The sequence below is a fragment of the Brassica napus genome, chromosome A3 (genome assembly GCF_020379485.1).
Source record: "Brassica napus cultivar Da-Ae chromosome A3, Da-Ae, whole genome shotgun sequence".
Lineage (NCBI taxonomy): Eukaryota > Viridiplantae > Streptophyta > Magnoliopsida > Brassicales > Brassicaceae > Brassica > Brassica napus.
The window spans coordinates 13,099,825-13,123,826 of record NC_063436.1 but is presented as its reverse complement, the minus strand read 5'-3'; the positions used below and the strand labels follow the sequence as shown (position 1 = coordinate 13,123,826).

Here is a 24,002-nt window from a genome sequence, read left to right as displayed (position 1 = left end):
CAGTTCTTTTTTTCTGGGACATCATTCATAGTAGTTCTGTAGACTAATACTACTATTAATGACTTTTGCAAAAGAAAAAAAAATACTATTACTCTACTCCCTCTGTTCCTGAAAATAGGATGTTTAGGTAGAAACACACATATTAAGAAAACTACTTTTTGTCTAGAAAATATCATTAAAACTATAAATTAATTGTACTCAACCAATTACAAAATAGACTATTAAAATATGATTGGATACACATTTTTTAATAAAGTAAAAGTTACCTTGGAAAATGAAAACATCTTATATATTGAAACATCAAAAGTCTATAAAACATCCTACTTTTAGGAACAGAGGGAGTATTAGTGAATAGACTTGCCTAAAAAGAAATGCAAATAGTATTTACTAGTTATATTACACACTAATATACTATCGGCTATATTATGTACTACTTTCTCTGTTTTATTTTAATTGTCGTTTTATATTTGAATACACAAATTAAGAAAATATTTAATTTTGTATAGTAAATTAAAAAATATTACTATTACAAGTAACCACATTTCAATCAATAAAATAAATAAATTAAAATATAAATTTAATAAATTTGTATTGAAATTATAAAACAATACTTATTTTGAAACATCACTTATTTTCGATTAATGTTTCACCAGCTATACTATCATAGCTACATACAATCAACTATGGACATATGTTTAGTAATTTTGTCATTATAAAGTAATTTAATGCAAAATCAGAAGCACAAAGAGTATGTAGATAGTTATTCATCTTTGGAAGCTGTTGCGAAAATAGCCTCACAAGCAGTAGTATTTCATCTTTGGAAGCAGAGAAACAATTTGGTGCATAACCAAACTTCCATCCTTGCAACTTCAGTGTGCATTGGTATTGATATGGAAGTGTGAAACATCATATCCCCAAAGAGGGACAGGAAGCACTTCAGCTCTTTCATGTCTCTTTGGCTGAGATAATCTAGATAATCTAGTTCTTGTTAAGCTTTTGTAATTTGATCCATCTTGTTTTTTTTTCATTTTACCAAGATAGTTCATATCTAAAAAAAAATTCTAGATTTTTTTTCATTAATATTTAATTTACAGTTTAGCAAAAAAAATGTAGATAGTTATTCAATGAATCGTTTTCTAGTTATTTACTTTATAAGTCTGTCTTTAAAAAATAAAATAATAACAGTTTATTTGATTTTGTTTCTTTGTTTTTAATGTTTGACAAAATAGCTTAATCGGTTGATTTGGATTCACTATTATACAAATTTATGTCTACACTTGGAACAAGATTTTATGTACATTAAATATATATATTTGCAGCCGTAACTATACACAAATAAATATTATCTTGAATCTGCCTTCTTCAACGACTTTTTCAGTATTATAAATGTTATCCTTCACACGCGTTTAACTGCATCACATATAATGTTATCCTTCACACGCGTTTAACTGCATCACATATACTCCATTTCTTATAAGGTATAAATATCCTCTTGGCATATCAAATAACTTTGGCTACAAAAGCTTGATTTTGTTTCTACCACTGTTTTTAACCTGACATTGATCCGCGGTGTAATTTGCAAACACAGTGATCTAATACGTAATCCAATTTGGGTTTAAAGAAAAACTCATTATTTAAAAACTCAATAAAATTGCAAAAAATCGTTAAACCCAAACCCGGCAACCAGCTAAACTAATGTGTGATACCATGTATAATTCAGTTTGACGTAAATTGTTATTTTAGAGTATTTAAAAATATATTTATGAATGTTTAGATGAATGGTAGATATGTTTTAGATATGATGCTAGTTTTGCAAAAGTTAGGTATATGAATTCTTAGCCAAGCTACTTTTCATCTGATTTTAAACGTAATCGATCAGTATTTAAAAGGATCCACAAGAAGAAAAACGGACCGAGCAACAAGAATGATCCACAAGAAGAAAAACAGACTTAGTAAATTTTAAACGAATTTTGAAGGTGAAAACCGTGATTCTGAAGATAATTCTGAGAAATTTAATTGTTTCTTTGTATTTTAGTTTAGAACTTATGTTTTTTTGTTTGCAATGAATTATATTTCTAATTTATTTTAATTTTAATTATGTTTTTAATTAAATTTATTTATATATAAATATTTATTATTTTAAAATATTAAAACTATTAAAATTTAGAGGATTCATATTTTTACAATGTCCTCACACATTTACGAGGAACCATTTCCCTCGCAAATTTTGTAAGGGAATAAATTCCTAAGAAATTCGCAAAATATTTCATTTCCTCGCAAAGTTGCAAACAATTTGCAAACGTTTTTAATTTTTAAGTAACAATTTGCGAGAGAAAAAATTTCCTTGCAGTTATGCAAATAGCGATTTCCAAGGAAATTATGATGTTTTTTTTTGGGAAATTTTATGTTTACCACTTTCATGGTACCACTTTTCATCTTTATCATCACTAAAGGAATGTTTTCAAAAATATTTTCTTCATTAAGTGCCAAAAGATTCTTATACCCTTGTTCTCTATATATATAATAAATTATTATTTAAATAAATAAATAAACATAATTTTTTTTATGTTTTCTAATTATACTTTTTCAAATTTGAACTTTTTTATAATATCTTTTTGATTTTTTTTTTCAAATTTTTTTTTCAAAAATTTCTTTTTGAAAATCGAAAATTATGTTTGAAACTATTTTTAATTTTTTTTATATTTTTAAGTATTTATTTATATATTTATTAGAATCCTAAATTTCACATTCCAAAAACTTTATGCCAACCAACCTCAACTCTAAATCATAAGTCTAGATTAGTTAATTCTAAAAGTATAAGTGTCTTTTACCCTTCATTAAAAATGAGGATAAAAGTGGTTAATGTAAATTTTTAAAAAAAAAAAAAAAGTGGTTAATGTAAACATGAAAAATGGTACTATGAATGACGTATTTGTGAAAATTTCATTTTTTTCGCTTTCTTGCATGTAGTCAAGTACAACTATAATCTTCTTTTCATTTACTTGGCTATTTTTTTATTACAGTCTACTACAATTCCAATGTTTTGATTTTACTTTTGGGCTATTTTATATTTTAAAGTTAATTTTTATTATTTATATTAGACATTTAAACATTTGTTAATTTTAATTTTGTTGTATTTTTATCATATCTTGTAACTTATAACTTGTTACAAAAATTATTAAATAATTTTAATACTTATTATATTTTCTTAATGTAAAATATTTCTTATATTTTAATAATAATCTATAGTTATATATTTATTACTGTTTCATGGTTCATTCATGATCGATACACTGACCCGATAACAAAAGAAGTAATCTGATTGTGATTTAAAAATATTGGTTTCTACGTTTTTGCATTTGCACTTTCACTGTTAACTAGAGCCAGCCTTAGGCCTAAATGAAAGAAGTCCATGCTTTCGACTGTCATTTTATTAAGTATTAAACCGGCTTTAATTTCTCAAAAACTATCAATGATTTAGTGGTTAGTGGTGCAATTCTTTTTTTTCATTTTTTCAACTATTTTTCTATTTTGGGCTTATGACCTTATAAAACCTAGGATCGGCTCTGCTGGTAATCAATATTATTATCATATGTTACAGAAAGGAAAAGTATTTATTTTTTATACATTTACGTTTATAACAAGAGAGAATTTGTTGAATATACATAATTTTGATCAATATTAGGTAACTACCCTAATGGCATCTAAAACAATAATCTCTGTAGCACAATGAACATAAACTGACAGCCTTGCCCCTGCCCCAACATTCATCATCTTTCTTTTTCTCTATAGTGATTTTTCATGTCTGTAATATATTTCTTCTTTTTCTTTCTATTAATTTTTCTTTTCAATACACAGATTTCTACCAACTTTAATTCAAGTAAAATTTTCTCCCTAAATCCACATCCCATTTTCTCATCAACTCCTTAATCGTCCATACTAAATTCTACACTAATCTCCTCCTCTTCGACTCGTCACCATGGCATCAAGAAAGTGTTCCCAAATTATGAATTTTCCATCAATGAATAGGAACTGCGATTGTTGCAGAATTTTAGTGAATCGATAATTTACAAAAGAGAGAAAAAAACACAGCAGCAAACTTGAGTGTCTATTATTGTATGTTAACAGAGAACGTTTATTGCAAAGCTTTAACATAAAATATTATAGGAATTGTTAGTGGATAACTTGTTTAATATAAACATGTACTTATCATATAATGAAAAGCAATCTTATCACATTTTTTTAATTTGTATATGATACAATAATTGTTAACCGTAAATAATATATAAGTTAAAGATTTAGTTAGCGGATAATTTATTTTGTAACATTTAACAAACCATGTTTCAGCTAACAATATATACTTTTAACATCATACCAACCATTTTAAAAAGTGATAACATGTTTTATAGCAGCTAACTAAACATGTATCGGTTAATGAAAATATTTTGTAGAAATTTACAAACCATACATCATATAACACATCTACTTTTAAGTAAATTTTTTTAATGATAATGGTAGAAGTTAGCAAGGTAAATATTTTTAGCATCTACCAAATCAAGTATCAGCTATCAATAGCTATTTTTAGCATTTTATCGACTATTTTAAAAACGACAACATGTTTTGTAACATCTAACCGAACATGTATTAGCTAATGACAACATATTGTATAAGAATTTACAAACCATATATCATATAACAGCAACTAATTTGTAACAAATAAATTTTACATAAAGTTTTAACACCTAACTAAACATGTATATGCTTACAAGACTTAATATGTAACATCTAATCAAATATTTATCACTTAATAGAAATCTAGTTGTTGTATAGTGATTACAAATAATTGTAATTAAATGTGAGATTAAGGTCGTCGTTATCAATCTTGGGAAGAACCCCTTTCTTAATGATAAGGTCCATCCTTACAGCCATGTGCATTTGTGAATCAAATAGATTTCTCCTTTATGTACCATGGAGATTCTGCGGTAGATGAACTCATCAAGAGAATAGTACTCGCTGGATCCAGAGACTGTGTTGAAAGAATTACAGTTAGATGATATTGGATTTACATCGATGGAAATCGAAAACAAATGAAGAGAAAGATTGTAGAAATGTTAAAAAATTGTATTTAAGAATTTTAAGAAGATACAAGGAAGAGAAAGAAAGGGAGATGGAATTATTGTTCAGGCAATGAATTTTGAAGAAGAAACACGAGAGAGAGAAGGAGATATAATTTGGGCAGAAGTTTGGGCAGGGGCATTAGTGGGATATCGAAAGAACCACAGTGTAAAAGATGGTGATGGGGTATTTTCTTAATTTTGGATTATTGTGTGTATACACAGCCTAAATTCTCTTATAACAATATGGAATAGTTCTCTTTAAAAATTGTTCCAAGAATCAAACGCTCTTCCCCAGACTTAAGAACAATTTTCTATTCAATTATTGGAGGATTGTGGGGTGGCAAATGATCAGTGATACCGTCACGGCCATGTGCGGTTCCTAAGAATCACATACAGATATGTTGCTTAGATCGAACGGTAACGAAGATGCCGGTGACAAAGGCACCGGTGACTCTAGCAGATATCTTTATAAAGGGCGTTAGTAATGAACTGTTATTGGAGTTGACTTTTTACTATTGATCTTTTTGGGTTCAATGCATAACAATCTCTTTTCTATATAAACACACACATATAAATATAACTTAAGCTCGAGCATTAACCAAACCTTTCATACATCTCTCTATTTTTCTTTTCTTTCCTTTCAGAACCACAGATTCGAGAATTAGTCTTTGTTCAGTGCTAACGTACGCATCCATATGTGTGTCGTCTTTGCTTTTTATATGATTCGGTTTCTGAATTTGGTTTTTTGAGGTGGCTATCTTCGTTCATATTCTTCTTCTTACGTAGTAACAGCTTCATAAAAATCCTTACAAGCATGTAAATTAACGTCCCAGATCCATTTTCTTCTCCTTCAAAAGAAAAAGAAAATTTTAATCGGTAGATAAGTTTGATTCATTGGCGTCCCTGGTTTTAATTTCTGTTTGGTGAAACTAGTCCTGGCAAAGTTTGAAGCACAAGTGTAAACCCAAATTAAAAAAAACCTCAAATCATGTAAATTTCGTCTCTTCAAATTTATCTCCCTCCTACAAAAAAACAAAAAAAAAAGAAGTATTTTCTTCAAAACAAAATACAAAAAATACCCGAAAAGATTAGGATGTCTCCGCCGGAGGCTGAAATGGGTGCGGTGGCGGTGACGGCTCCGCCGACGCCAGGAACGCCGGGAGGACCGTTGATCACGGGGATGAGAGTTGATTCAATGTCGTTCGATCATCGGAAACCGATACCTCCATGCAAATGCTTGCCGGTGATGGGAAACCGTTGGGGTCAACACGACACGTGCTTCGCCGATTTTCCCTCTCCTGGTGTCTCCCTTACTCGCAAGGTACGTGATCTCTCTTTTTTTTTTCTAACGAAAATATATATCCAAATATTTTGTTCCAATTATGTGAAAACGTTGGAATAGATGATGTGGAAATAATGAATAATTAGGTCATTTGGTAAAAGATAATGAGATCAAGACATTATTAACTCATTACAAATCTATGTTTGAATAGTTTTTGTAAGCTCTGAAAATTAAAATTCTAGTTACCAAAAGATGATAGTTATTTATCCTTTTAACCTATTATTTATATTGAAAAGATCATACAGGTTTACGTCACATTTCGAGGAGACTATAACACGACACGAACAAGTAGTCGCAACCGAAAATTAAATAAAACATGCAATGTAAAAACAGATAAATTAAAATTATTTAAAAATAAAGATAAATAATTGTATAAGTCCAAGTTATTAAATTATTCAGTGGATGCCCACTTCCGTCAGATTTCAATTTATGGATTCTATAATTATATATGCTACAATATTGTTTTTACGTGGGAAAACTCACAAACAGAACCCATTCAATAGTTTCATGGGCCCTGAAACAAAAAAAAAATTCAACTATTATTTTTTTAAAAAAATATCTGATAGATATTTTTAAAAACATATTAAAAGTATTTTTAAAAATAAATTTATAAAAATAAAAAAATACTTTCATATAAAAAAATTGGATCCATTTTCTTATTAAAAATACATATATTTTTTTTTTTAAAATCAGGATCTTATCTATTAAAAAATAGGGAGCAAAAGATTGGGCCCAGAGAAATCGCACGGTTTGCCTTTTATCTAAGCTGGCCCTGCTCACAAAAGATAAACTTAGTAGTCTTCACTGGACGGCATAGCATATTAAGCATGGGTACAAACCGGATACTTGATAATTTTGGCATACCCAATACTTACCTTGTCCTGTACAATTATCGTAAATATTGACTTGTTTTTGTACTTGATTGTACTGGATACGTTACTTGATTGTACCGGGTACGTCTTCTCCCAACCTAAATCCCTAAAATTCAAACACATGAAACTTGCCTCTCCAGATTTGGAGGTTTAATAATAATATCTATTAGTATTTGTTCAAGTTAACAAAATTGTAAGTGGTTTAGTGGTTCGGGTTTACAATAAGTGTAGCTTCAGTCATGGATTTGATTTTTTTCAGATACAATTTTTAAAAAAAATTCAAACATCTTCATTTGGACTTAACAGAGATTACATACGGCGATTAACTTTGTCTAATCATTATGTTATCCGAGTTAACGTCGTCTTTAATTTTTAAGCAAATTAAATTGAGGTTTAAAGTGGCTATTCAAGTTAAGTTGGTGTTTTAAATGATTCAAAGAAAATTTTATATTTTTTTCAACCAAATTTAAAAGTTGTGATTGTAATGGCAATTTTCCAAAATATAATTGGATTCTTACATTCTAGGAAAATTAAAACGGTCACAAAAAGTATTGGCAGTAATGGTTTTGTTTAATGACGGATACTAATCAGTTATATACATCAATTTAGATTTTTTAATTATATGTTACATTTTCGTTTTAAATTGAAAAATACCAAAAAATATGTTACGTAGTTCTGTTAGGTCGAGCGTTTTATTGTCTGCCCATGACGGAAGCGGCCAACGAATGGAACTTGCATTTCTTTTTTAACTCAATTTCAATATTTCATTTACCAAATCGTGGTAATAAGATTACAACATTACAAAATTTTACCCCAAATATAATATCGGGATCTTGTGTCACCTAGAAACAATTTAGAAGGATTTTATGCTATCCCAATCAATCCGATATTGTATTTGCCACTACTCTGAGAACAAGATCATCCCACTACCCGGAATGAACTGTCTCTTAAACTGCCATAGGCCTCCGTTGAAATTCCAGAACCACGTGCGTATCACCAGGCAGAGTGGGAAGCACCAAGGAGACAAAGGAAAAACGAGATTAAGAGAGAGAAATGAGTAGCTTCTGGCACCGGCCAAGACCACCGGCGTCAAGAAAAATCACGGACGCGTTAGGGTTTTGTTCGGATGGTATCGGCTAAAGAAAAATAGCTTACTTATTTGTCAGTGGAACTTGCACTTAAATCACTGCTCCTTTTTCGTCATTAACCAATATTTTCTATGAGCAAGGTTTTGAGTAGGACTATATAGCACAATTAGAGTAACAAATAACAGAGTAAAAATGTTTACTTTCAGTTCAGTTTACATAGAGCCAATGAGGATGAAAGTGGTAAACATATTTTCTCTCTCTCCACGCTGGAAAATAAAATCTTTCTTTCATATTTTCTATATTTTTCATCTTTGTTATTCTAGAAAATAGCGTAAATTAGAATAACAGTACAAACAATTAATTCTTTTTCTTTATTTTCTTTCATGCTTACTCTAAGTTACTCCAATTATATTACTATCAGTCGCATCTTTTGTCTAAAGGGATTTCTTACCTTATTTTATTTTTTCTCCAAAATTGAATAAAATAGAATATTGAGTAAAAATGCTCTAACTCTATTCTATTTTTCTTTTTATAATGTGTTTTACCTCATAGATAGAATAATCTATTTTTTGTATATTCATTACTTTAATGTAGTAAGAAATAGTATAATGTTAGAGCATTTTTACTACATATTCTACTTTACTATATTTTGGAGAGAAAAATTTACATTGGAAATTCTCTGATAATAATATATATATTTTTTGGGAACATAATCTTTGATTAATGTCTTGATTGGGTGCTGGTCCAAGAGGGCAGAATATTATGGACAGCTCACACGTAATAATAGTAACCGTTGACTGTATTATGTCAGTTAATAAATAATTAAATATCAGATTTTTTTTTGAAAGATAATTAATACCAGTTGAGATTAAAAAAGAAAAAATTAGCCATTATTTGAGATTTTGTTGAAATGACCACTAATTTTGCAATATTGGACATATGTTAATGTGATATTTTGGGTCGAATTGTTATAGATCGGATTAGACATAATTGTGAATCAAATTAATTAGATTCAAATTATATTAAATTATATAATTTTTTATTTAAACTTATTGACAATAATTAGATTGATCTATATTGTTTATATAATAGTAAAATTATTTCTAACTTTATATCAAAAGTTCCCTGTTCAATAGATTGTGATACTTTGCTGAAACTAGAAAATCTGGCTACTAAGATGATTAGCATAGGGTGTTCGAAGTTCTTCTTCTGCAGTGTACTATGTTAGAAATTTACCACCAGTTTGGGTTGAGTTGGTAACTAGTTTGTAGCAGTTTAGATATTAAAAAAAAAGACATGATAATGTATGTGACTCTTCTTTGACATAAACTTCGATCCCTCAGATAGAAATATAATTACTTTGTATCAACTTCACTGGAGTATATACATAGTTTTCATATTACACAAGAAACGTATATGATCTATCCCTCTAACGGTCTCACCTCTGTTTCCTCTACTCACTTGATAATGGCTAACTTGTATCCGTGTGTGTGATGCAGCTTGGAGCTGAGTTCGTGGGAACATTCATCTTGATATTCACCGCGACAGCCGGTCCAATCGTGAACCAGAAATACGACGGAGCTGAAACCCTTATCGGCAACGCGGCATGCGCAGGACTCGCAGTGATGATCATAATTCTCTCAACCGGTCACATATCAGGGGCTCACTTAAATCCATCACTGACTATAGCATTCGCAGCTCTAAGACACTTTCCTTGGGCCCACGTACCTGCTTACATAGCAGCGCAAGTCTCAGCTTCCGTATGCGCTTCATTCGCACTCAAAGCAGTTTTCCATCCTTTCATGTCGGGAGGTGTGACTGTTCCGTCTGTTAGTGTTGGACAAGCCTTTGCTCTTGAGTTTATCATAAGTTTCATTCTCCTCTTTGTTGTTACTGCCGTTGCCACCGACACTCGTGCCGTAAGTCTCTCTTTCTCTTCCTGTTCTTATATGGACAGCATATTATATACAACTGCATTTTCGGTTTAAAAGAAAGAAGAAATATATCTGTTACTCTTTTCTTACTAATGTTGGTTTTTGACTACAAGAATTCAAATTCCAAAATCTTTTTTCTAAAAACCAGTGTTGTAAAAAGTGTTTTAAGCACCCGCTCCTAAACGCTACTTAATTGAAAACAATTTTTAAACCTTCTGAAAATTAGAATACTATTATAACATTATAAATTTATTATTTTACAATTATAGCATTTAATATTATGTTATAAATTTTAATTATGATTAAATATTATAAATTTAAATTTACAAATTATGATATTTTATATTCAATATCTAATCCATTAAAAGTGAAGTACAAATAAAAAATACCCCTAACTTTTCCAGTTTTCCTAAAGAATTACAATCTTATGCCACTAAAATAATAAATATTAATTAACTATAAATCAATTAATACATTTATAACAAAATAATTGGATTATTCGCTTACCAAAAAAAACTTCACGTGTACATATACACAATACTTAACAATAATAATAAACCAATTGGTTTATAGAGATGTATCTAAAATTATACAAACCTTCACGATTGGTTGGTTTATACCTATATGGCTATATCTAACATTTATTTCATGATCGAATGAAACCTGTGCTTTGAGAGATAGTATAAGCAAACTTATACGAACAATAACATCAAAAAGTTTACAAAAAATAAAACAATAACATCAAAACCTTTGTTTGGTCACAATAAATATATAACTTATAAGTTAGTAGCATGTTTTGTGTATGACAATAAGATACAATAAAAATGAACCGTTTCTGAAATGTTGTATAGTGTTACACACTCTTATACAAACAAAAATGTTTACTGCAATTTTTTTATAGTTAGTATTAAAATTTATGACACGTTTGATTTTCTTTTACTATATTTAAATTGTAAGATAAAAAATCAGTTATTGAGATTCCTCAAAATAAGGTGACTACATTTAAACTAATTTGAAGTTTAAAATTGTTTTCAACTATATATTTTTACGAGATTTTAATATAGACCATATCTTTTTTATATATGTACTTTACTATTTCTACAATTTATAGTATTAGAATATTTGAAAATTAAATAACAGTGGATAATTTTTTTTTTCTTTCTGTAACCACAATCCACCTATCAACGTTACTATTTAATTTTCATTTTACATCTTCATGCAAAAAAAATATTTTAACATTTTTAGAATTATGTATACAAAACTTTTTTTCTTCGTATTACCTATCATTATATCCACTCTAATAATTTATCTAATTAAATCAATGTACACTGAAAGAGAAATTTATCTATCATTATATCTATTCTAATAGCATATCTAACTAAATCAATTCAAATTGAAAGAGAAAAAACTATATCTGATATACTACCTTTTAAAAGAAAAATCATTGAAATATAATTGAATTTTTAACCGAGTTTTTCATAAAAATCGGTTCTTCAGTTCTAACAATTTTATCTTTTTTGCCAATTTTATTTGATCAACACAAAGGTGTTTTAGGAACAACATGTACCTGACAAAGCAAAAGAGTCACGGCTGAACCATTCTAACAAACCGATCCAACTAATGAAACAATGCATATCATTTTGTTTGCCTAAATATCTAAAAGCAATATACTAACATGTAAACATAGTTAAAATATCATGATCGATCTTAATTATTTTTTAAAAAAATAAAAAAATTATCCGTGCGGACGCACGGGTCAAAATCTAGTAGTATATTAATTTGTAAACGATTATATCCTATAAATAGTAATTTAGGCCTCTGATTGAACGTTTTATATGTTGTGTTGGGTCATCAATTGCTCACCGCTTAGCGGTTTCTTCACTATTACTAAAAACATTCAAAGTCGTGGTTATATAAGAAAAACTATTATAATAGGAGACTGTCTCTAACCATTAGCTGCCAATTTTCATCTTGTATCTAACTTATATTTATGTTGTAAAACATCATATTTAAAGAAAACAAAAAAATGATCTGATTTAAAAAAAAAATATTTGTCCGATTTCTAAAACATCCTAGAAAACTTTGTAGAAAAAGATTATTACCGGAGCCATGTTAGTCGTTCAAGTTTAATTAGAACTTGTAAACGTACGTAATCGTTAACAAAAGTAGAATAAAAATCGATATATGCCTATTTAGATTAGCCAGTGATCGTCATTTAAGTAGCTAGTTCTAATTCTATTCTCTTTTCTTGATTGGGGTTTGATGCGTAGGTTGGAGAATTGGCCGGTATAGCTGTTGGAGCCACTGTCATGCTCAACATTCTTGTCGCAGGGTAAGTCTATCAAAGGAATTTAAGCTTCATATTTTCCAGAACCATTGTAACCTAATGTTTCTAAAACATTTGAAAATTTTATAGGCCATCGACTGGTGCATCTATGAATCCCGTTAGGACTCTAGGGCCAGCCCTTGCATCAGGAAACTATAGGTTACTTTGGGTTTATCTGGTAGCTCCTACACTTGGTGCTATATCTGGAGCAGCCGTCTACACAGGTGTCAAGCTTAACGATAACGTGACTGACCCGCCACGTCAGGTTAGAAGCTTCCGTCGTTAAGTGAGAGACTTGTCCAGAAGTCTTCTGCTTGTTACTGTTACTGTATAATTTAATAATAATGTAATGTTATGAAAAGCTTTGGAAGCTTTTGTGAAGAATAAAAGGCGATGTGACTACAAGTCCACGCTCTATGTGTGCATAGCATCGGTTTATAAATCCGATGCGACCTCGTCTCGTCATTGTCACATTGTGTCTTGTGTGATATACACTTCGTTTGGTGTGGGTTTCTTTGTTGATTTGATGTTGCAACCTCGGTGACAAGGCTGTTTTATTAATAAATTATGTTGTGTAAATTATTTTTCAAAATATAGTTACATCATTGATTGAACAATTTTTTCGTCAATACTTCGTGAAGTATCGGGATTGTCAATTTTTTTTGGGAAAATTCCATGTAAATACACAAACTATTTATCTATTACCGTTTTAATACACCACATATTTGCGTTACCATAAATATACACCAATTATTTTAGATGCCCATTTCAATACTCTAACCATTACCCGTGTACCCAGTCTACCATTCTTCTTTGACTTTGTCTAACGACACATATTACGGTGTTAAAATCTGGTTAAAAACTAATCATGGTTAATTATACTTAACTACACTTACTATTATCCTAGTAACCATTGAGTCTCGACAATCTTGAGATAATTACAAAATCCCCAGTTCAAAAACCCTAAAAGATTTCCAATTCGTAAACCTAAATCAAAGAAGATTAATGAAGCAAATTTTGTCGTGTGAAGGAAGTTTGTAGTTTAATATCAAACAAATCAAACGAAATGAGGTAAGAATCTTAATCTCTTTTGCTTTCTCTTTTTTTCAATGTTCTTGTTGTCGTCTCTCTCGTACGAAACGACTCCGACTTTCATTTTTTTCTCATGATTGCAGTCACAGCTAGATGAAGATAAAAATCTATACAATTATTTGCAAAGTAAATTTTTGGAATCGAGCTCTCACATTAAAAGTTAGAGTGGTTAATATCGTTTATACATTTAATGAATCAATTATATAAATTAATCAAAAATAAAAACGATTTTTTAATCTATCTCATTAAATAAATGATTACAATTAATAATAATCAGAATTATCTAAAATATAAATAATTAAAAATGAATTTCTATAAAATATAAGATAATTGTTAAATATATTATGTTTTTATCTGTTTATACCCTTAATGAATCAATTATATAAATTAGTCAAAAATAAAAACGAATTTTAAATCTATATGATTAAATAAATGATCTATACTATTATTTACGAATTAAATTTTTGGAATCGAGCTCTCACGTTAAAAGTTAGAGCGGTTAATATCGTTTAAACCAATGAAAACAAATTTTAAACTATATAGTTTATTTTAAAAGTTAAAAAAAAACTAAATGTTTAATTATTTACTCGATAATATAAATTTATGAAGCGAAAAGTTTAATTTTTTAAAAACTTTCTAAATTTTTGAAATGTTACAATATATTTGAATACGACAATAAAACAATATTTTACTAATCTGTATATACATAGTTACAATTTTAATAATGAAATAATAATCCGAAAATATATATATAGAAGAAGATACAAATACATGTGAAAGTTTGAAACAATCTATTCAATGAAATAAAAATACCATAAAATTATTATGTTTTAAAATTTGATAGACACATATATATTATAATATATATACCAATTTAGAATTGAAAACAAAATATTTATATAAAAATAAATGAAAACAAAAACCCGTTTGGTTTGATAATCGGTTAGTTTAATTTTTTATTAAAAAAATCACCAAACATTACCAACTTAACAAAAATTCTAAATCGAACTAACTGAATTTAACCCATTTTTGAATTTTTGTTCATTTTAAACCGAAATATTAACCGAACTAACCGCAAAACCAAAAATTTCGGTAAAATTTTTTTAAGCCCAACATAATGTATTTTCGGTTCACTTCAATAGGATTCTGACCGATCCAAATTAATTTAATTGCAAATTAACCGACCAAAACTAACCAAAGAAACCGAACCCGTAGGTTTAGCCAGAAGTTTAGGAACCGTAAAGAATCTAATATATTAAAACAGAAGTACAAATATAAATTAACCCTTTGTTTTTCAATTTATTTACAATCATATGCCTTTGAAGTACTAAATTTGCCTACCTTTTAGTCTTTTTGTCTTTGACAATTTAATTAATGCATTTTCCTAAAATGAAGTACAACAAATTATGTATTACTTATTTAAAAAATATTTTCTATAATCTAGTTAAATAATAAATTATACTTAATCAATGTCAAAAATGTAACAAGATTTTATTATTACGGGTTGGTTATCTTTTTTATTTTGGTATATTAACTATGTCTAAAACAACATAAACGTGTTATAAAAATAAATAATATAAACCAAAAAATTGTAAATAATATATTGAATTATTTGATCATATAAACCAAATATAACAACAGATAACAATTTTATTTTACATTTAAAATTTTGATCCATAAAAGTGCATTTACACGAACACACGAGTTATATTTTAAAAATCTATATTATTAAAACTGAAGTACATTTGAGAGTTGTTTGGAAACTTGGATAGTAGTATAAATGGAAATTGTTTGGAAACATGGATAGTAGTATAAATGAGAATTGTTTGGAAGCATGGATAACAGTAGAAAATAATACTTGCTTATCTTAATTGATTTTTTAAAAGATTTTTATTATATTGTTAATCAATTCTAACCCTTCATCTATTATATTTACTAAATAAGTTAATATCATTTATTACAGAAGTACAAAACAAAATTTATTTGTTTTCAATTTTTATTTTATCTTTTGCATTCATTTTTCTCAATTTTAATTATTTCTATACAAAATTCAAATCAAAATAATAATTTAAAATTAATTTATATAAATAATTGATTCAAATATATATATATATTTTAAAAACATTTACTAAAATATTTTCCAATAACCATTTAAAAAATATTTTCACTATATATAAGAAAAATACAATACATAACTTAATTAAAAACACCAACTTAAATTATGGTTTTTATATTTCATATTAAGTTTATAAATATAATATATGTGATTATTTATATGATGGTATGTATAAAATAATATTAATTATATGATTACTTATATTATGGTACATATAAAATATGATTAATTATATGATGACATATATATGATATATAATAGTGACATGAAAAACAAAACTTATTTGTTTTCAATTTTTTTTATTTTATCTTTTACATTCATTTTCTCACTTTTTAACTATCTCATTAATTATATTTACTATAATATTTTGCCAGGATTATTTACATATTAACTATAATAATTCGACATATTTGAATGAAACCACTCTATTTGTGATAAGAATTCAAAATGGTTAACAATTTTTTTTATTTACTTATGTATCGGTCAAATCACTTTTATTTATCGTTTAAACGTGCATGTATTTTCATAATATTTATCAAATTATTGATGTTTTTAAAAATATATTATAAAATCAAGTGATGCTCAATAGGAAGTTACATACATAAGTAGGTGATACATTTCTGGAAGCTCATGAACACATATTAATATTTACAATAATTAAAATATTCTGTAAATTCTAAATAACTTTATGCCTTTGATTTATTGAATGGAAACTAAAATTTATTTTAAAAAATATTGAAAATGAGAATTCAGATTTTGCTTTGGTATTTTGATTATGGTTATATTAAGTTCCACAAACACAAAATTTAAAAGAACATTTAATATTAAGAAAAATAATAATTTTAATAATGATAAAATATAATATATCTATTTTGCAACTATTTGATTTATTTTTTTTTTGTTTTCAATATCTCTTAAAAATAAGCACTAAACAAAGTTGTAATTTTATTTGAAAATAATATTATATAAGTAAAATATAATTTATCGATATTGTTTTTGATGTAATTGGAAGCTATTATAGTCAACAAAATATATGAAAAATAAATAAAACACATCAATAATATTAATTATAAACTATGTTTAGTCAATTAAACATATATCAATTTATTTTTCTCAATTATTTTGTGTAATCTTCTAAGAAAATATATAGATATATAAAAATACTTCTATTAGTTTGATTTTTTTTTTGTATTGTTTAAAATTATGTTTTGAAAGAAATGTTATTTCTTTTTCTAATATCAAGATTATCTGTGTAATTTTTTTTTAATAAAATCACATTATATACAAATTTATGTTTTTCATCTAAGAAAATATAGATATATATAGAGTATTTTATTACTTCAAAACTATATTTTATGTTATTTAAAAATATTTTTAAAAATGTAATATTACTATTTTGTGAACTTTGCTTTTTTTGAAATCATATTATATATACATATATTTTTGTTTTCAATATTTCTTTTAACTTTATAAAACAATTCCTTTTTTATTATATGTATATGTTTTTGGAAATTTTTTAAAAGGAAACTAAATAAAAAAATAAATAATAATATTTAATATTATTAATTCATTAAGGGTATCAGTGTAATCAACCATCGTGAAAGTTAATATGAGAGCGACACATAGGAAACCGACTTCTCAAATAATATTATAGAGATTATGACACATATAAAATATATAATACTAATCATAAAAATAAAATATCGATTTATAAGAAAGTAAAAATTAACACCCGCACGGGCGTGCGGGTCAATCTCTAGTATGATTTTAAGAGTTGACAGATCAAAAAATAAAATAAAACTATTCATTATAAATTGTAAAATTATTGTGTTAAAAAATATATTGATTAATTAATTAATATATATATATAATTTTAAAATATATGTTACCATTTATATAAGATAAATATTTATTTTTTGCAAAACAAAAACGAATATCCGTGCAGATGCGCAGATCAAGCTCTAGTAATAATCTTAAATATCAAATCCCTTACTCATTTAATTCATTCATAAATAAATATATTTTACCCATATATGTATATGAATGTGCGTATGTATTTATTGCTTGCTTGAAACAATGCATCAAGTTAACAAAACAGATAGAAAGCTTGAAAGTTAGAGAAACGAAATAAATCAGAAAGAATCGGAGGTCGTAGATAGGCACATGTGATGAATAAAAGGCCTAACCTTAGCCATTGCCTAGTGCATGGCATATTCATTTGCATGTTTTAACCACATATGAATATATGATCCATATTCTTGCTTTATTTCATATCTCTCTCTCTACGTTATTCCTCTTTAATTTTCTTATTAATTAAATACTATCTAGGTGTGTATACGTAAACATGATCAACCATATGATCCAAGTTGAAGATCCCCAATCCCAGGCCATATGATTCTTTAGCTTACAGAGCAATCAAAAGTTGAATACGGGATTAATGATACTAATAATAGGAGTAGAGTTTAAATTTTTATCGGGATCGTTCATAAATGATAATAAGTCAACATTGGCGTAGAGAACAAGGAGCAGTCAATTGTACGCAAGTGTACCAAACGCTGCAACACAAGGCGCGCTAGAGACATTATATTAAACTAAAAGTCATATTAATCTCCGGCGAGCCTTGCTTTTTACGATAGCTTTAGAGCATCTCCGGCGGCGTGGTCACCGGCCGTCAACATCATCATCAATAGCAACATGCATCATCATACATTTATATACCATTTATTTAACTCCGTTGACAATTAACGTGTGAGTGTGTGTATATAAATATAATCAAGAAGTTATAGCTGCTTAGAAAGAAAGGCAGTGCTTAAATATTGAGAAGCATAATCACGAAAATAAACCGAAATGGGTTCGTCGTCGAACGGAGGAGTGCCACCTGGGTTTCGGTTTCATCCGACAGACGAAGAGCTTCTCCATTACTACCTAAAGAAGAAAATCTCTTATCATAAGTTTGAGATGGAAGTCATCAGAGAGGTTGACTTAAACAAACTCGAGCCTTGGGATTTACAAGGTACTATTTACTTATTTAACCCATTTTCAACAACATATCACAATTTAATGCTTATTGTAAATCTCACATCCATATTGATTTCACTAATTGTTGATATTTGAGATAAAAAAACTCATAAATCTTGATAGTTCTTCCATTTCTTGATTATCGGATATAACTGAACACTATTTTGGATATTTCTAACTTTCTATTTTTTTCTAAAAACTCAGAGAGATGTAAGATAGGGTCAACACCGCAGAACGAATGGTATTTCTTCAGCCACAAGGATAGGAAATACCCAACGGGTTCAAGGACCAACCGTGCAACTCATGCAGGGTTCTGGAAGGCAACAGGACGAGACAAGTGTATAAGGAACTCATACAAGAAGATAGGAATGAGAAAGACCCTTGTGTTCTACAAAGGAAGAGCTCCTCATGGCCAAAAGACTGACTGGATCATGCATGAGTATCGGCTTGAAGATACTGATGATCCTCAAGGCAATCCTAGTGTATGTTTTTCATTTGAACAATTTAGACTATAATCTAGACAATATAATCAAGAAACTGTACCATATATAGTTATCACTAGAACCTTCTTACGCGATTTACGGTGTTAGTTTATAATCTCTGGTTTGAAACTATTTTCATTACGTATATAGATTAAGGTTCTTGATTTCTACAAAATTCTCTGTGCAACATTTTGATAAAAAAAATTTGCAATCTTAAAATAGTTTGAGAATTATGATGCATTAAATTCATTTAATTGGTTAGGAAGTTGGTCTTTTGTATTTAATCCATTTGCTACATATATTATTTGATCTTGTAGGAAGACGGATGGGTGGTTTGTAGGGTATTCATGAAGAAGAATTTGTTCAAGGTAGTGACTGAAGGAGGCTCAAGCATTAACTCAACGGACCAATACAATCATGATGCGTCCAACAACAACAACTCGCTCCAAGCTCGTAGCTTCATGCACCGAGACAGTCCTTACCAGCTAGTACGTAACCACGGAGCCACGACCTTGGAACTCAACAAGCCTGACCTGACACTTCATCAATACCCACCAATCTTCCACAAGCCACCTTCCCTTGGGTTTGACTACTCTGCAGGGCTTCCAAGGGATTGCGAAAGTGCGGCTAGTGAAGGGTTACAATACCAGCAAGCGTGTGAGCCAGGTTTAGAGGTTGGGACGTGCGAGACAGTGGGTAGTCATAACCATCAACAAGGTTTAGGTGAATGGTCAATGATGGACAGGCTTGTGACTTGTCATATGGGAAATGAAGATTCCTCTAGAGGGATTAGGTTTGAGGATGGTAACAACAATTCTTCGTCTGTTGTCCAGCCAGTTCCCGAGACGAATCAGCTTTCGTTGCGCAGTGAGATGGATTTCTGGGGTTATTCTAAATAGATGTTATATATCTTATGGAAGTGTTTGTGTATGTGTTGTATGAAAGTGATTTATTTCATTTTTATGTTTGGAAGCAAATTGCTTCACAAAACTCAAATATATATTTAATGTTGGAATGAATAAAAAATACAAGATTGATTAGTTTATTGTAGTTATCATGCATTGTTATTTTCTTAGAAGCATATGATAAAACCATTGGAGTATATCAAGAAGATGAAGATGGAAGTTTGTTTTCACAATGTCATCAAACAAAGTCTACAAAGCTCTTTAATAAACTAGAAATGGCTTAAAGTGTAGGAGCTCTCTCAGCGGTTCCAGCTATGACGGTAAGCAAGTTGTTTCCAAAAGGATCACTGAGATGCTTTGAAAGGTTCTCAACAGGACCTTCTCCAGTAACATAAGCTTGGATGAAGAAACCGAGCATCGCAAACATGGCTAATCTCCCGTTTTTAATCTCTTTAACCTTGAGGAGAGCTCCTTGTTCGGGGTCCTTAGCAAGTCCTAAAGGATCAAATGGACCTCCGGGGTGTAGCTTGTCCTCAAAATCCTGCCCAAGTTATTGCATTTCAAGTTTAGTTGTTTTCCACATGATGATTTTTAAATGAGTATAATAGCTTAAATGTTAGAGTAATGTACCAATCCGTTGGTGATTCTGTAGTACTCGGCTCCACCGAGGAGAACAACCTCAGCAACTACGGCGAGAACAAGGTTGATTGGGATGTTCTTGCCAAAGTAGTTCAATGTGTTTCCATCAAGAAGCAGAGCCCCAGTCTGTATCCATCACATAACCAACTTCTTGAATTACTATTATAGAATCTACGTAAACTGAAGTCAAATATGAGAAGTAGCACAAAAATACAAAACCTTGAACCAGACGGCTTCAGGACCACAGTTAGCTCCGTATTTGTTTAAAGCTTCAGGGATGATGAAACCAGCTGCTCCCAACATAGCCCATCTCGCATGGATCAGCTCAAAGGCTTGGTATCTGTCAACCACATTCATTACAGAACATCATTCTTAATGACATTGTTCAAACTTTAAAGATAGAGATGGAAATAAAGGAACAGAGCAGCGAATCTGCTTACTTAGCAAAGTTCTCAGGCTTCTTGCCAAGTCCAAATGGGTCATAGCCATAGCTGCAATTCATATCAATAAAACCTTAAATACCAAAGCCAAAGTAAGAGACATGAAGAAGTGTCTTACTCTCCAGCAACTTCACCGTTTAAGTACTCTGGGATCTCTGATCTGTCCAAAAGACCATCCGGCAGGAAAATTCTCCTGTCAGGACCTGTGCACCCACATTCACAAGAAGATTAATGCATTGATGGACTAAGAAAATGATTTTGAAAGGGGAGCAGTAAGGCACATACCATACCACTTGGCGAGTTCATCGTTAGCAACAGAGACGGTTTTGGCCTTGGCAGGAGCTGGCTTTTTCTTGGAGAACAGAGCAACTGTCTTAAACGTACCCGGGCTCGATGCCGATGGAGCAGACGATCTTGACACTGCCTTGAAGTTAAGTGGCGTACCAAGCATTTCCGAAACACCCATAGACGCCATCTTTGTATCCCCAAAGTTTCAAGCTCTTACTCTGTTTTGAGACAATCAAATGCTAAGTGAAAGGAAGGAAGAGACGAAACTGGTACTATAAGGTAGAGTAAGATTCGTTCAGGCTTTTGATTGGTTAAAATTCATAATGTGAAATATGATCCTGTTCTCTGATTGGTTGTTGTTCCTGACGTGGCTCATAGATTGGTCTTTGTTGGATAATCTGTTTTATCTCCATATCTTCTTTGTTCTTTTTGTGTGGTTAAGATTTATCTATAGTGCAAGACTGTTCACAAAGAATCTCACACAAAATCTGAACTGTTAATGTCACCCACATATCTTTCACAGTGTTAGTAGTGTTTTCAGAAAATTCCTAAATGCCCAAACCCAACCGTTAGGACACCTCAAGTTACGTTTTTAACCGAACCAAACTATTATAAATGCCTAATCTTCTTATATCTAAAATAAACCAAACCGAATGGATATTCAAACGATTTCTATATCCACAAATAATATTTATTTTAATTTTGAAATATAAATATACAAGTTATGAATCTGATAATTACGTTCAAAAATATTTAGAATCACAAAAAATAATAATGAAAAATTCCCTAATATAGCTCTGTTTAGTTTATTTTCACAAAAATATGATTCAAAGAGGAAAATGACCAAATTTTTTTTATTAAAGTGTAAAAATACATTTATATCTTATGGTTAACTAATCTAAACTTAGAGTTTAGAGTTAAGGTGTAGGGTTCTGAAGATAGAGTTTCAAATTAAAATAAAAATAAAATAAAAATATTAAAAATTTTAAAATAAAAATGGGCTATTTTGGTCACTTTCCTTTTTAAAGCTATTTTGTGAAAAAACTTAAAAATAACTATTTGAGAAAATTGCCCTAAAATAATTAACAAAAAATCATATTATCCGATAATCTCATGTATCAGAATTACTAGGTGTTTTATCCGCTTATGTGGGCATAATCATTTTATAATTATTTATTGATACATGCATTACTAGACTATAATGATAATTTATTTTTTATGTTTTCATTTCATAATTTTTACTTATTATAAATATTTTGAAATTTTCTTTGTACACTATATTTATTATTAATAAAATAATCTATAAATCACTCAATATTCATTTGTCAATTATATATAATGAAATTTTTTACTTCATTGATATTTAGTTATGTGTTTTTCTATTTTTATTTTTAACTTTTTATTAAAAGATATTTTCAGATAACAACTGGTTTTGGATAATTTTTGTTATTAACTTCAATTACTTATCTAATCAAATAAATTTTAAATTCATTTTCTTTTTATTTTATTGGGCTAATTTGTATATTTTATTCATTAACAATTCTAACTTTTAACGCGAGAGCTGAATGTAAAAAAAAGCAATTTGCGAATAATAATATAGAAACTATAGATGTGAATCTAATATTTTACCTAAATTATCCAAACACAAAAGCCGACAATAACAAGCTGAACCCAAATTATTAATCGGGTATTAATTGATTTTTAACGTTATTAACTGAATTATACCAAAAAAGGAATTTCATAATATTCAAACGGTTTATTGACTTTATACCTAAAATATCCAAAAAAGGAAGAAACAAACGTTTGTTCAAAAAAAAAAAAGGAAGAAACAAACGCTGATGCCAAGATCAACAATTTATGCCTTTGGGGACTTAAGTTGAGCCATAAACAGGAATATCAAGAATAGTTATTTCAAATTTTGTCAAATTTGACATAATAAATTTATTTATAAGTAGTAATATAAAATATAATAAATATAGTTTAAATGGATAATTGAAAGATACAAATTTAAATGCAGAAATTAAATTCCATAATTTTATGAACAAAAATAAAAATGAGACACATGATTTACCACATGATATGAGAAGACATAATCTACCATATTGGTTATTTAATAATTTATAGAGGAAAAGCCTTCTAATCTGTTATATTGATCATTTCGTATTCATAGATGCAAAGCATACTACATGATCATAGTAAAATTAAAATGTTTTGATCATTTAAGTTAAATTTCATTTCGCTAGCGGAAAATCGTTTGCTGATAACTTGTTTTGATTTAGAGGAGAGAATATAGAAAAAGTGATTACAATTATTAGAATATTATTACATCAGTTGTTTTTGAAA

General features: G+C 28.9%; 3 protein-coding genes and 1 long non-coding RNA gene across 4 annotated transcripts; 2 read left to right on the top strand and 2 right to left on the bottom strand.

Annotated features, from left to right (window-relative positions):
• Positions 1 to 4,688: 4,688 nt before the first annotated feature.
• Positions 4,689 to 6,439, bottom strand: LOC106438823. The gene is made up of 2 exons (XR_001287452.3): positions 6,197 to 6,439; positions 4,689 to 5,965 (listed from the first exon to the last, which is right to left on the bottom strand). It is a non-coding gene; the product is annotated as an uncharacterized LOC106438823 (long non-coding RNA).
• On the top strand, positions 5,992 to 13,258 carry LOC106438822 (probable aquaporin NIP5-1). Its single transcript, XM_013880109.3, has 4 exons — positions 5,992 to 6,438; positions 9,919 to 10,338; positions 12,624 to 12,685; positions 12,770 to 13,258. The coding sequence occupies exons 1-4, from the start codon at positions 6,211 to 6,213 to the stop codon at positions 12,963 to 12,965; spliced, it is 906 nt and encodes a 301-aa protein (XP_013735563.1). The 5' UTR covers positions 5,992 to 6,210; the 3' UTR covers positions 12,966 to 13,258.
• A 4,159-nt stretch (positions 13,259 to 17,417) lies between these two features.
• LOC106438826 (protein BEARSKIN2) lies at positions 17,418 to 20,333 on the top strand. The gene is made up of 3 exons (XM_013880111.3): positions 17,418 to 18,900; positions 19,110 to 19,387; positions 19,705 to 20,333. Exons 1-3 carry the CDS (start codon positions 18,735 to 18,737, stop codon positions 20,284 to 20,286), a joined length of 1,026 nt encoding a protein of 341 aa, XP_013735565.2. The 5' UTR covers positions 17,418 to 18,734; the 3' UTR covers positions 20,287 to 20,333.
• Positions 20,334 to 20,470: 137 nt separating this feature from the next.
• On the bottom strand, positions 20,471 to 22,070 carry LOC106438825 (chlorophyll a-b binding protein CP26, chloroplastic). Its single transcript, XM_013880110.3, has 6 exons — positions 21,657 to 22,070; positions 21,490 to 21,574; positions 21,372 to 21,422; positions 21,151 to 21,271; positions 20,923 to 21,057; positions 20,471 to 20,833 (listed from the first exon to the last, which is right to left on the bottom strand). The coding sequence occupies exons 1-6, from the start codon at positions 21,844 to 21,846 to the stop codon at positions 20,573 to 20,575; spliced, it is 843 nt and encodes a 280-aa protein (XP_013735564.1). The 5' UTR covers positions 21,847 to 22,070; the 3' UTR covers positions 20,471 to 20,572.
• Between the last annotated feature and the right edge of the window lie 1,932 nt (positions 22,071 to 24,002).

Excerpts from the sequence above, each read along its gene's own strand:
- LOC106438822 (XM_013880109.3), top strand. The coding sequence starts at position 6,211 with ATGTCTCCGCCGGAGGCTGAAATGGGTGCGGTGGCGGTGACGGCTCCG. Across the intron at positions 10,339-12,623 it reads TTGCCACCGACACTCGTGCC|GTTGGAGAATTGGCCGGTAT; the intron begins GTAAGTCTCTCT and ends TTTGATGCGTAG. Across the intron at positions 12,686-12,769 it reads CTCAACATTCTTGTCGCAGG|GCCATCGACTGGTGCATCTA; the intron begins GTAAGTCTATCA and ends AAAATTTTATAG.
- LOC106438826 (XM_013880111.3), top strand. The coding sequence starts at position 18,735 with ATGGGTTCGTCGTCGAACGGAGGAGTGCCACCTGGGTTTCGGTTTCAT. Across the intron at positions 18,901-19,109 it reads CGAGCCTTGGGATTTACAAG|AGAGATGTAAGATAGGGTCA; the intron begins GTACTATTTACT and ends CTAAAAACTCAG. Across the intron at positions 19,388-19,704 it reads ATCCTCAAGGCAATCCTAGT|GAAGACGGATGGGTGGTTTG; the intron begins GTATGTTTTTCA and ends TTGATCTTGTAG.
- LOC106438825 (XM_013880110.3), bottom strand. The coding sequence starts at position 21,846 with ATGGCGTCTATGGGTGTTTCGGAAATGCTTGGTACGCCACTTAACTTC. Across the intron at positions 21,423-21,489 it reads AACGGTGAAGTTGCTGGAGA|CTATGGCTATGACCCATTTG; the intron begins GTAAGACACTTC and ends TATGAATTGCAG. Across the intron at positions 21,058-21,150 it reads CTGAAGCCGTCTGGTTCAAG|ACTGGGGCTCTGCTTCTTGA; the intron begins GTTTTGTATTTT and ends TGATGGATACAG.